The sequence below is a fragment of the Stegodyphus dumicola genome, chromosome 4, assembly GCF_044657685.1.
Source record: "Stegodyphus dumicola isolate Sdum_Otavi_A_Nest chromosome 4, ASM4465768v1".
Classification (NCBI taxonomy): domain Eukaryota; kingdom Metazoa; phylum Arthropoda; class Arachnida; order Araneae; family Eresidae; genus Stegodyphus; species Stegodyphus dumicola.
The window spans coordinates 129,436,677-129,450,337 of NC_140771.1; the positions used below are offsets into that span (position 1 = coordinate 129,436,677).

At 31.5% G+C, this 13,661-nt stretch overlaps 1 protein-coding gene across 1 annotated transcript in view; it reads right to left on the reverse strand.

The window, feature by feature from the left end:
- Positions 1 to 13,661, reverse strand: part of RIOK2 (RIO kinase 2) — a 108,681-nt gene that overhangs the window by 19,158 nt on the left and 75,862 nt on the right. The window contains exon 8 of the mRNA XM_085815430.1: positions 6,488 to 6,580. Within this exon, the coding sequence (XP_085671556.1) occupies positions 6,488 to 6,580 (93 nt within the window). The remainder of the gene's footprint in view (positions 1 to 6,487; positions 6,581 to 13,661) is intronic.

Genomic DNA, 13,661 nt, shown 5'->3' on the forward strand with positions numbered 1-13,661 from the left:
ATGGCAAGATTATGTTGTTCTTTTCAAAGAATACTAGGCAGTGGTTTACTATATTCTCAAGCAACCTCCAAACAAAACTGGCAAGGGCTATCTGCCAGTAGTTGGAAGGATTCTTTAGGTCTTTTCTTGGCTTAGCTAGGGGAATGACTATAGCTTTTTTCCAAGCACTAGGAAAAGTGTGCTTCTTTCACACCCGATAGTGCGAGAAATGCAACCAGTGATTTAAATGAAAGATGCTTCAGCATTTCATAACTGACATCCTCTTGACACAGACTAGATCTTTGTGATTAGGACAAAGTTGTCTTAGTTCAAGCATGATGAAATAACCATTATAGGATTCTGAGTTAGAAGAACTGAATGGAATGGGAAATTTCTTGAAGTGATGCTTAAAGAAAGAAATGTTGGTGGGTAATTGCTGCCATTTGCAATGACAGCAAAGGTTTCAACAACGACATTTACAATTCCCCATGTTGCTAATTATCCAGCCGTCTTTTTCCAGAAAGAAAAGTGAGTAGTCTCTATATATTCCCCACCCTTTTCTAATTCTTTCCCATACTCTTTTACTTGGCATAGAAGATATTATTCACAACACATAGGTGATCCAGGAATCCTCCTGGCTCTGCCATCTTACTTTTCTTGCATTTGTTGGGGTTTCTTGGAGGCAATCAGATTTTGTAATGTGGGGTATCTATGAAACACTTCCCAAGCTTTTTTCTTTTGCCTCAGTGTTTCTTGGTAATCATGGTTTCACCATGGTTCTGAGTACTTATGAAGATGTGTTGATGTGAGAGGTATAGACTTCGTAGCTGCCTGAATGATTGTACATGTAATTTTCTCCGCTGTTCCATCAATGAACACACTGTTCACTGTTAGCTCACTGATGAGAAATTGATAAAAGAGTCCCCCGTCAGCTCTTCTTAAAATGGAACGTGCAGGTCTAGATGGAGAGAAGCAGATTAATCTCCAAGCCCTGTAAATGAGACACTGATTGGAAAGTATTTGCTATCATAGGGATCATGTCTGACACTAAATGAACAAAGTGGCAAACGTGAAGAGAAACAGATGGCTGGATCAATGGCGTGAAAGGTTCTAGTAAGCTGATGGAAGTAATTAGGTTGACCATTACTTAGCAAGCATACTGAATGATCCTGAATTAACTTTTCAATTTGTCTACCTTATGAATTTAGATCTTCACTTCCCCAGAGAGGGCTGTGAGCATTAAAATCTCCTACAAGGATAAATGGGTCATGTAGCTGCTCTGTGAAATTATCCAAATCTCGTTAATTGATGCGGTCATTTGGGGCATACAGACTGAACAGGCTAAAACCAAAATACAGTATATAATAATAAATATATAATAATAGTTGATTTGTATAGCAACAGCTTGGAGGCATGTTGTCAAATGGAGAGTATCTGACAGATAGTCAAGTGAGGCGAGGAGATCAACACCTCCAATGTTAAGGTCCTCCAATGATACCTCCAATGTTAAGGTCACCTACTGGATTATCTCTTCTAGTGAGAAAATACATTCGAAGCTTGTTATATAAAATTATATATTATACTTTTCTTTGTAGTGCACAAGGAAATATACTTTTTTCTAAAAAAAAAAAATAAATAAATAAATAAATTAAAAAAAAAAAAAAAAAAAAAAAAAAACAGGCCTAGCTTGTTGCAAAAGTTTTAGCGTAGTTTCTAGTTTCTTCTAATATCAGGCACAAGATGAACAAGAATTATATGTTTGATATTATCAAGGTTATAGTGGAAGATGTGAAAGTTGTATGAGATGAGAATTGATTAGAATTGATGAGAATTGTATGAGATGATCATTATCTTTGATGTTTCCTTTTTCGGTGCTGTTTTTAATTTTGCTTTGGAAGGAGGTAATTCAGGATATCTAACCTCTCTTCATATCTATATTATCTGAACTGAGGGAATCAAATATCATGTCCTTCATTGGACTATTACTAGAAATCCTACTTTCATTTACTATTTTTTGTTTTGTTTTCTACTCCTTTTTTTTTCTGTATTAAGTGTGTTTTCTTACTTTTATTATTCCTTACAGGTCCTTCGTTTTTGATGAGATTAAGATCATTAGCACTGGTGACGGACATATTTGTTCATGGCTGTGAACCTTTACCTTCTTTCTGGTCTTCTATATATGATATATTCTCTGTCACTCAGGTTGCCTAAATTTTCCTCCCTGACTTAGCATGACTGTGAAAATGCTGCATGTTTACCCTTGCAATTAAAGCACAATGGCTCAGTGGTACAACTGCCACAAGATATCCTGCCTTAATATTCTTCGGCATATCAGGCAAGTTGAAAGTCAAGATCACATGTTTTGTACTGATCAACTGACTTTCCTCCTGTACCTGTAGTGATCAACTGACATCTTGATCCACCAAGCTGTACAAAATTTTTTTTCGGCTAGCTTAGAAACGAACTCTTCTTCAGAAACAAACAGAAAGTCGACTTTGGAGATCATGCCTCAACAAAATTTTTAAGATTTTATGACTAACAGACTGCCCAAGTTTGGTTAGTTGCAGAAGGGAAGTTGACTGGATGGCTGAAACTGTACCAGTACGCAAGTCTCCAGAACAGAGATGCTTGATGTTTCTTGTCGCACTAGCAGATGAATGGATGTAGACAAGAATGATCAAGAATGGAGGCATCTCCAGATTGCCAGATTAAAGGCTAGACGCAATAAGGAAGCGAGGACAGTATTTATGTCAAATTGCATTTACAGTGGTACATATTCTCTTTGCAGTAACTGTATCGATAGCTTCAACTGCCATAGGATGGACTTGATCCATTTCTGTTTTCAGTTCATCTGTTAGTTGTTTTATTATACAATTGATCATTTTGAATTAGCCATATTTAAAACAGAAAAGATTTGACTTCAACTGCTTCAACTACCATGGAGAGCAACAAGGGAACACAAACTCCCGAGTTAGGGTTAGCCAGACTTATATACAAACTGAAGCCTTACAGTCGGCTTTTATGAAAGTAGGTATTTTCGAAAGCTTATCCCCAAGCCGCTAACACAAAGGTTGGGAGACCAGCTGATAGATGTCAGTGAGGACAACAGAGTGCTTCACATTTAGCTGAAGCAGAGGCCAAAGAAGTGTGTTTGAGACAGTACCTCAGCCCTCAACTACAAGGACTCTCCTTTCCAGCGAGATGAGTCTCCATGCAAGGCAGTTTCTCATCACTTGACGCTAGATAGAAGAGCTATAATAACATTTAATGACAAAACTCAACCTCTAAAGAGGGAAACCAAAAGGGATAAAGTAAAGTTGAAAGTAGTTGAGAAGAGAAGGGCAACAGGAAAAAGGGGAAAGATCACTGAGGCTCCAGGATCATGACACCCGTATCACCAAGCTGATGACCCCTAAAGGGCTATGGTACAATGGGATTGCCACACCTGTACTCACAGAGTTAGCACTTGAGAGCTTATTTTAATTTGAAATATTCTGTAAGTGCTTTTATCCATTTGGATACTGATGGATTCCTTTTTGAAACAACATATAAAGTTATACAATGGAGATAAAAATAGACTTAAAAATCCAAAAATATTATTAGAAAACCGATTTGTATAACTGAAATCTGGTTAAAACATAAGCTTTGATAACTATTGCCTAAAACTTGAAAAATACAGTATGAATAATCACATTTGTTTACAATATGAATAAGCTGATATTAGTTTAGATTGCTTATTGATACTTAACATTACTTGTTTACATAGTCCAAAACATATTAAAACTACTGCATCAGTTACAATGCCCTCCCTTAAAATTTTTTTCTATCTAATAAAAGAAGTAAAAGATATACAAGGTTTTATTAGTTTTAGCATACAAGAAAAATAATAGAAATGTTCAAAAGTAAAAAACTGGAATCTAACACTTACCTGAATCTCAGAATTCTGCAAAATTATCTGTACCAAAGCAATCAACATCTTCAAGTTTAAAGTACATCAAGGAGCTCAAAGTTTTTTATGAGATAAGAGAAAAATAGGAAAACACAATTTTCAAACATTCTACAATAAAATGACAATTCTGCACTTACAAGATCTTAAGTAATTTGCTTAAAGTGCTTAAGCATGTTATGTTGATAGAGCCGTTAGTTTCTCACACTAATCTTGTATATTTTGCAGTACACTCAAATCCCATTTTAATGACCTTCTGGACCAGCAATAAAAATCAATAATTTCAGAAGCCCAAAAACTTATTCACAAATATGAAATAAAATTTTGAAAAAAATCTTGAAAGTTTTTCAGATTTTATATTATGCCTAAAGGGGCTATTTTTTTTTTTTTTTTTTTTTTTGAATGTTTTGAGTGTTACCTTCGTTTGTTAAATATCATATTCTTTGTACTTAAGCCATAAAATGCAACAGCAATATCACAACATAATTTAAAAAGAGCATATCTTTAGAATTTCTGGTACACAGTCTTGCATGCTGGAGATCAAAATGTGTGTGTGTTTTTTTCCCCCGTACAGTGTTGCCATTGCTCGCTTTGAAATCATTGAGTTTCTTAATATCAAAAACTCATGAATGCTTTACAAAATATGAAATAGATGGTAATACAAATTAAAAATTTGGGCTCATATTCGGGTGGAGATGCACGTTATTCAAAATTTGATGGCTCTAGGTACCGTTGTTTCATCACAATGGAAGAAACGTACGTACATTTACGCGGATTCTTAATTATTTAATTTCTTCAAATATAATGCAGGGTTCTGACATATGGTAGCAACAATTTGAAAAGTGAACGGACATTTATAGCGAACTGATGCAAAATGCCAAAATGAAATTAATACCCTTCTAGGCAAATTGCCCCTTTGGGCTAAACATAATACATAAAATTCCTTATGAAGCTTTCATTGTGGAAATGGCAGCACAAGAATAAATGAAAGGTATTTCATATAAAATGTATAATGGAGTTTTAAAATTTTGTTTTATGTAATAAATAATAACTTCAAAATGTGATATTTAACTCTCTAATTGTTTCAAAGACTTCATTATCCATCCATTTTTTTAAAATTATTCAATTATATCATTTACTATTTCAGGCTTAATTAAATTTTTTTTTTTACATTTTCTATCATTACAGAATGTTTATGAGAGTGATTTGTCGTATTTCTTCCTGACTGTCACCATCCTTTCAACTTCTTACTTTATTATTACTGCATTAATATCCTAAAGCATGATAAAGTAGATACAAAAAGACCCAAAATTAGTAGCTATATGAAATTTTATTCTCACATTATGTTCTTCAATTTTACTACTCTCACTGCCCTTTTAACAGTTGTTTAAGATAGAGAAAGCATTAAAAATTTGATGTAAAGAGCATATGACCTTCTAGGAATTCCACATTTTAAATGGTAACAAGCTTTAAATAAAGTATCACTTCTGGCTGCTCATTTGTAAATATCTAAATTGTTGTTCCAATAAGTAGAAAAGTCTGTAAAACAAAACTTTGGATTAAATTTTATTTTATTAGGTATAATTGGCCATGTATAAAAACTGATTTTTCAAAATCTATACCAACATAATCAGATGTTTGTCCCTTTATTTATTTTAAATTGAGTAAATAAAATTGAATTTTATTGGGAAGTTGAAAAACATATAATTAAACTCATTTTTAATTACAGAAAATTATGAAAATAAAAATATATTTAAAATAAATACTTAGGATTGAATACCATAATTTATTTTTTTCCAATGTTATTTCTATAGTATCAAGAAATTTAAATTAATTTTCATCTGCATGTACATCCTTGCAATATTTAAGTATCAGTAAATAATGCTTTTTCAACTGCAACAATGTGCTATGTTGACTGCTGCAAAATGTTATAAGCTTCAAGTATCACTTCCTGTAGTCCACTAGACACTACTGCCACTTCTAGTTGTCCAATTTTACCCAAAAACTAATCAATTCCTTATAGGAATGCAGAAAGCTTAAATACAGAAAACACAAGATTTTTGCAAATTTCATGGGAGTTAGACGAAAAAATTGTTATACATACACAGACATCACTGTAAAAACGTGTTTTGGGGACCATAGTTTAGAGCTTACTTACTGAAGACTCAAAATCAGACTACTGGACTGAAAACATCACTTCCCTTACATGTGTATATAGGCTGGCAAAAGGTAAAAACAATTCTACTTTTCGAAAATGATTTCATATGTGTTCAATGTCACTTTATCAAATGAATTTTGAATAAAATGTATCAAACTGTCCAACATTCCCTAAAATTGTTTCCTAAGGCTCAAAATGGAAAAATCTGGAAATTTTGACTAGTAATTACATAAAGATAGCATATTTATTAAATTAGTATATTTTGCTTAACTTTTGCTGGGGAAACAGAAAAATGCCTTCAACTGGAATTTCACTGCATATGTTTTAAAATGCTGAAATTTTATTAGATTATTTTAAAAATTTATTCAGTATATAATCCACCACAATAATTTTTTTTTACTTACGAAATATCAGCAAAAGTTGGAAATGATTCACTTTCATATCCAAATCTCTTCTGGAAAAATGTTTTTATACAAGTAACATCCCTTTCAAAATATCTATGTAAAAATAAACTCAAATTTATTTCCATATTTCACATCAAATATGACATTTATTTACATAAAATAAAAAATTTGAAAGATTTGTTTCAAAACATTTATTTTAATAAATAATGAAATTAAGATGAATTGTTTAAGGCTAAAAGGAAAATTATTCTAATATATCATCATAAACAGGTAAATGTTATATCTGACTTTCTATTTTAAAGCTAAAAGAAATGAATGATAATTTTATTCTAAAAACAAAACATAACCATTAACCATATTTATACAGAATTTATTGGGCAAAAAATTATCTTTTTCCTGCAATAAAACCAAAGGGGTGGGGGACATTTAAATATAAATACACAAATTAATATCTTTCCAGAAGGTTTCACATTTTGTTTCAAACCTCATTAAAATAAAGGATGAGAAACCACAAAAGTTATCCTCCCTGATACAAATAATGGATAAAAAGAAATACAAAGGTGAATTGATTATTAAATCTATTTTTATACCAGTATAAAAGTCAGAAGTATAACTGTCAGAATATTTTTCACAGATTATACTGAAATAGACATTTTGCATTTTTATCAATAATGATTAAAAAAAACTGTCTTATAATGCCAATTCATGAAATATTAAGAATTAATAGAAGGCAACACATAGCTAGCTATAGATCTGTACAATAAATTATTCAACTATGCACAATATAATCTTACTAAAAAATGAGAATGCGTTAAAAAACTATAAGTTGTAGAATTTACCATTGAGGAATATTATTCAAAATACAAAATATGCTGCATTAATATAAACAAAGGCATCATCAAAAATGAAAGAAAAGTTTATAGAGGTTTGCTTTTGGTATGTCTCTTAATCACAAATAGGTTCTTTGGGTTTCTTCAAATTTAAAAAAAAAAAAAAAAAAAATTCTTTGAAAGGCAATTTTAGTTCTGAGTAGACAAAGTAATGTCAAGAATATGAATCTGCAGAATGGGGTAGATTTATTCACACACATTTATTTTAAAGACAAAGATTGCCATATTGGATACTAACTGGTGTGAACATGCTGTCATGCAGCATAATGGTTTTTAACTGAATGATGTAGACTATAACATTAAAAATCACTTGCTTAATTCTCTAAGCTCCTCTCTTGCTAAGTTCTCATTTGCTTAGTGATGCCAGACGATATATTACTTTTTGCAATTTCTGGCAATCAATGTAGGATTTAAAAAAAAAAAAAAAAAAAAAAAAAAAAAAAAAAAACGTTCTCATTATTACTTAGTAACCACAGCTGTATTTATTGACAGGGATATATTCATTCTTCATGCCATAAGAAAGAAAACTGTTCTTAAAAGACATATAACAAAAGACATATAAAATGTTAAAATTTACAATAGTGTAAAAAAATAAATAAATAAAATCATTATATCTAAACTTAAAACTCATATTGCATTGGATCATTAAGGCATAAAGCATTTTCAAATGATTCAATGTGCTGCAAACTTTTAAATAAAGAATGTGGAATAGAAACTTTGCCCAAGTAGCAGAAAACAAAATTAGCCCAATTAGTGATGAAAGTGAATACCAATGAATAATTCTGAGAAAAATTAAATACAGCCTTGACTAAAATTTAGCAAAGAGCTTGCTTTCTCAAGCTGAGGCGACTCACAATTTCTACTTCTTTGATACAAATACAGTAAGCTGACTGTCCTACTGGAACCTGGAAAAATGTGACTTGACCATCTTATTTAAAATAACATGATGTATAATGTAATAACTATTACCTTGGAAAAACAAGACTGTAGAAAGTCATTTTATTAACGCATTATTAATTATATTTAAAAATAAGTGTTATATTAAAAAATGCATCAAAAATGGAAAATTTTCCCCCCTGCTTAATTTTGTACATTATACCAATAAAGAGGTTAGAAAACAGTTACGTTTTTTAAAAAGTGCATGAAATAACTACTATATTTAATATTTTGAAACATATATGACAAAATAATGGATTATAGTAATACGTCATTCAAAATTTTTGAATTATAGCAGAATAAATATAGTTATCAGGGGCGTAGCTAGAGGGGGGGCAAAGGGGGGCATCTGTCCCCGGGTGCAGAATCCAAGGGGCGCCAAACTGATGTTATGTCATTTTAGAATTAAATGTTTTCCATCCTTGGCAACCAGTAGGGGGCGCGAAATCTTCAGTTGTTCCTGGGCGCTGAAAACCCTAGCTACGACTCTGATAGTTATAAAATGGCATATTAATCATAAAACCAAATATAATAAATTAATGCTAATTTTATACAAAATTTGTCTGCCATTGCTTTACATAAATTCTCCAGCAGAAATGTTACATTCTCAGCCTGAAGAACCAAAAAAAGTACTTTTCATCACTGGCTGAATCAGACATTTCAAGCACTAAATTCTGAAAAAATAGCTTCGAGAGACACAAATGGATAATTCCCTGGATGTGCACTAAATTTTGTACCTTTGATATATTCTTTCTTCCTGCTTTTATACACATAAACGTTTTTTTTTTGTTATTACAGTCCATGGAGTTTTTAATTGAATTCATTTTTAACTATTGTTTCACTACCACTACATATGTCCACTAATATTTACTGACAAAAAAGATTTCAGTTATGAGGGTAGCCAACAAAGAAAATATTACATTCTAAACTAAAATTACTTCAATCTGTTTTGAAATATTTTCCTTACCAATTACTTAATTATATTTTAAAGAGACATTTTCAGAACAAAAAATTGAAATCAAATGTTTGGTACTTTTTCTTTACAAGAAATACCTTTCAACCATGAACTCTTCAATTTTTCTAAAAAGAATATATATCAATCAACTCATTTAGAAATAAACAAGGGGAAAAAAGTGTTATTATTGTACAGATAAAATTTGGAAAGTTGCCAAACTGGTGAATTCATAGAACAAAAATATAAAATAAATGAAGACAGAAAAAGTAAAAGACATATAGTTTGGCAGTTAAGGGGCTGCGTTCAAACGGGGGCATAAAGGGCATATAAATGGTTAACGCCAAGCTCCATTGCCAAGGCAACCAGTGCGTGCTACGTCACAAAATCTGGTTTAGGGCTTGTTGCGTAAGGTTCTAAGTTTTCAACTTTATGCCGAGTTTAGGATAAGCATTGACCAATCAGAGTGAAGCTAAAATGAAGCGGCTTTCTGCAAACGATTTCGCTGTCACATTGAAGGAGACTTTTTTAACCCTCTCAGCGGCCAGGGTTTTGCTAAGAAAGCACAAATTTCCCAAAACTACTATATGAACAAATTATTTTTTTGATTTTAATGTGAAAACTCTCCTGGTATTTCATACCTGGATTTGTGTACTTTTGATATATTGTCTTAATTCCTTTGACATATTTTATTATGCATGTATATATACATTTTTACAGATATCACAAAAATATTCTAGGCTATATATATACGGCCTTGCCGCCTAGAGGGTTAACATGGAGCACGTTGTATTTGAATGAGATGTAATCATATCCGAACGAAATAATGAGTTGATCTCGCAAGAAATCTACGATGATGACATGCATTTTTTACTTTAAAAAAAAAGAAAAAATTATTTTCACATACTTAAGAATAATCACAATAGTCAATTGAATGGTGTAAGCTTTGTATAAGCAATAAAAAAATAATCTTCTGAGAAAATGCTCTTATGAAGTCCAAGAAGGAAAAAATGTAGTGAAATATTCTTAAAACAACAGTCAACAGTCTAGACAGATTTGTCTCCTGTTGATCTCTGTTTTTTAATTACATTCTTCAGGAAAAGAATTTACTTTTAATGAAACTGAATAGCACACATAATTCATAACATGGATTATAATTTAATGAATAGTATTTGTTATTATTATCAATTCTTTATTAATATCATTTGAATGGAATTTTGATCATTAAATTCATGCTTTTTCTCTGGTAGAAATTCTTGGATAAGGTATGAATGTTTATAATTTTGTTGTATTTGAAGATTTGGGCACCTAATATTTGTCAATGTTAAATTACTTTTGACATATGTTGAAATTAAACTCTTTTTGGTGCTTTAATATGCATGTCTTCCAGTGAGTGAAGAATTGTCATAATCTGTTAGCAAATTAAAAATCATTACAAGTAATTACTTCTGACAATAGACCTGGATGAAACTTACATCTATGACATCTCAAAGCAGAGCCAAGTTTAATTTGAATCACTCATGTGATATAAACATACCAGTTTGCAGAATTATCCACAAAAACTCCTGAAAGTTAGTGTTTACTTTGTACTGTATTCTCTCAAGTGTAACCTCCCTTTTTTCAGAAAAAGCATATGAAATTCAGGGGTGCGGCTTATACATGCAAATGATTAGAAATAGATGCATACTAACAGCTGGTAACACAGCAAAATGTATTTAATGATTGAGCATAAAATACATTGTTGGGTGAACATTTCATAGTATTGTACAAGTTTAGTTGTGGTTGCTGGTCATGGTGCCCAGCTGTAGGATACTAGTATTAGTAATAATTGATACTGGTAGTGCAGCACATGCACTACAAGTATCAATTATTACTACTGTACTATTATAACTACTGTAGTGATCGTCAGTGTCAGTGTCAGTGAATAAGGAGTGGTAAGCACAGAAACATGTTTCTTTTGATTGAAAATTAAAAAAAATAATAATAATTAATGTATGGTTTCCGCTTAATGCTTTCACACCTGCAAAATGGAAAAATATTATATACAGGCTATCTGTTGCTTATCCTCAAGAATTTTTTTAAAAATTAGGCATATTTAGAATATCGTATTTCTCCTAAGAGAAATTACGTATAAAAATTGAAGAATGTTTTATATATATAAATATGCATATGCATGTTTATAGTATAGAGAGTACTAAAGTTCAATGCAGAAATATTCCATACTGCTTTGCACAGAAATTTCTGCCAACCAAATATTGGTCTTTCCAAAAAATTATCTCTAGACCATTTTGTTCTTTCTCTTTTTTTACCTTCTTCCGTTGCCTCTTGGCTAATAAGAAGAGCAGATAAAAGAACATTCTGTTGAGCCAGTAAAACATTGTGGTGAGCTGAAAAAGTCATGACACAAAATAATGAAAACAAGCACAACAAACGCGGGAAAACAGCACGGGAAAGGTGTAGACACATCCACGCATGCGCAAATTTAGAATCTCTCATTGGCCACAGCTTAGACCCCATCTCGCAGGTGTTAACGGAACTCCCTTATTTTATAATGACTATGCCTCTATGCCCTTTATGCCGCCGTCTGAATGCAGCTTAATACACAGTAATCTAAATAACTTCATAAAATCTAATAATCTTTTGAAAATTAGGTCAGAAATTTTTCCTCTGTCAAAAAGATGATGCATGTCATAGTCATTTTTATGCAATACACGCAGTACACCCCAAATGATGATAATAATGATAAAAATGCTTGATATAGATTGAATGTATAGCACAGATTAGGTACAGTAAACAAATATGAAGGTGATAATGTGGTTCACAACATTTGCCATTAAAGAATTGAATTGAATTACAAAACTTTCAGAAATGCAAGGTCACTAGCAGCTGACCAGTAAAACAGCTGAACATAGGTAGTTTGAATGTATTAGCTACATGGGAGTTTTTATGGTTTTTGCCTGGAGTAAAATGAATGCGTGTGTGTGTGTGTGAGTATGGCAAAGCCTCGAGGGCTATCTGCCTAAGAGGAGGGATGCCTTCGTGGAGGACTTTCTAAGGGAAACTGGCTCGTATACACGTTACACATGGGGAAAACCACAAAAACGCCCATGCAGCCAGCCCGTTTGCGGGATTCGAACCTCGGACCGAACTACCAGTGTTCAGCGACTTTACCGCTCGGCCGCTGGTGGGCTCTGTAAAATGAATGCAAGCATTTTCCTTTGAAAAATTCTGTTTCTTTTATATTTTTTTCTGCCATCACCAGATTTTTTATCTTTTCTTAAATGCTGCAAGTATTTTACTTGCCTAAATTTATTTTGAACAAATTTCAAGTTAAATATTTTTTTTCGTCCTATAATATGCCAGAATTTTGCAGCTTTTTCTCTTTTAATTCTGCAATATAAAAGTGAGACTTAGGTTTTTTAGATCCAGTCTCTTCAAATGATGATGAAGTTTTTTTTAATTACTAATTTAAATAATTTCCTTAGAAATTTCATATTTAATTAAAATACCAGACATCAAATTTTTCAATTTTACACCCTCTTGCATGCAGCCTGTTAATTTCAAATGTTTCTAGTATATGCTTGAAACAACATCCAGACAACACTGTATATATTTATATGTCCAAATAAAATATCTACAAAAACACAGTGTTTAAAGTTTAATTTATTGTTTCCTTAATTTTTACACTTTTGAAGTCGAGTAAAAATAAATTTATTTGCAGCTTGCACTTAAATTATATAAAATGTAACATATATAATTTGATTATAATTAACTTTATATCACAGATTTCAATGTTTAGCAAGCTGAAATTTCGTATGAATATTTTCTTTACCTGAGGTTATCACAAGAAAATAATTCTTAGGAAGTCCTAAGATAAAGTTTACCTCTGTTGCCTAAAAAAGGTACTTTCTGATTATCTACAAAAAAATGCTGCAATTTTGTTAGCTGGTAAAAAATACTTTTTGATTATCTATATGACTCACAGGGACTATTCCATTTATAAGTGATAAAGAACATTTTGAGAAAAATTAAGATGTATATAGTCAATATTTATATTTTAAAATCTGGCGAATACTGTTGAGTGAAATGACCATTGATCATAAAGTGTTTATTAAAACTTACATGTGGTACATACATGCATGGCTTATTTATTGTTGCATGTGCACATATCAAAAAAAGATAATTTTACCAAAAATTAAAACTGGGAATATGGATAAATAGAAGATTCAATGATTTGAACCATGTTCCTTTATGAAAATTTTTTGTTGCAATAATGTTGTACTACTACTGATGGCCATTTCCAAAGATTCCACGATTTTTCATGCAAAAAGCATTAATAGGGGGAAAAAAAGAAAAATGCCTCCCCCTTTTTTTAAAAAAAATAGTACAGTTTGTT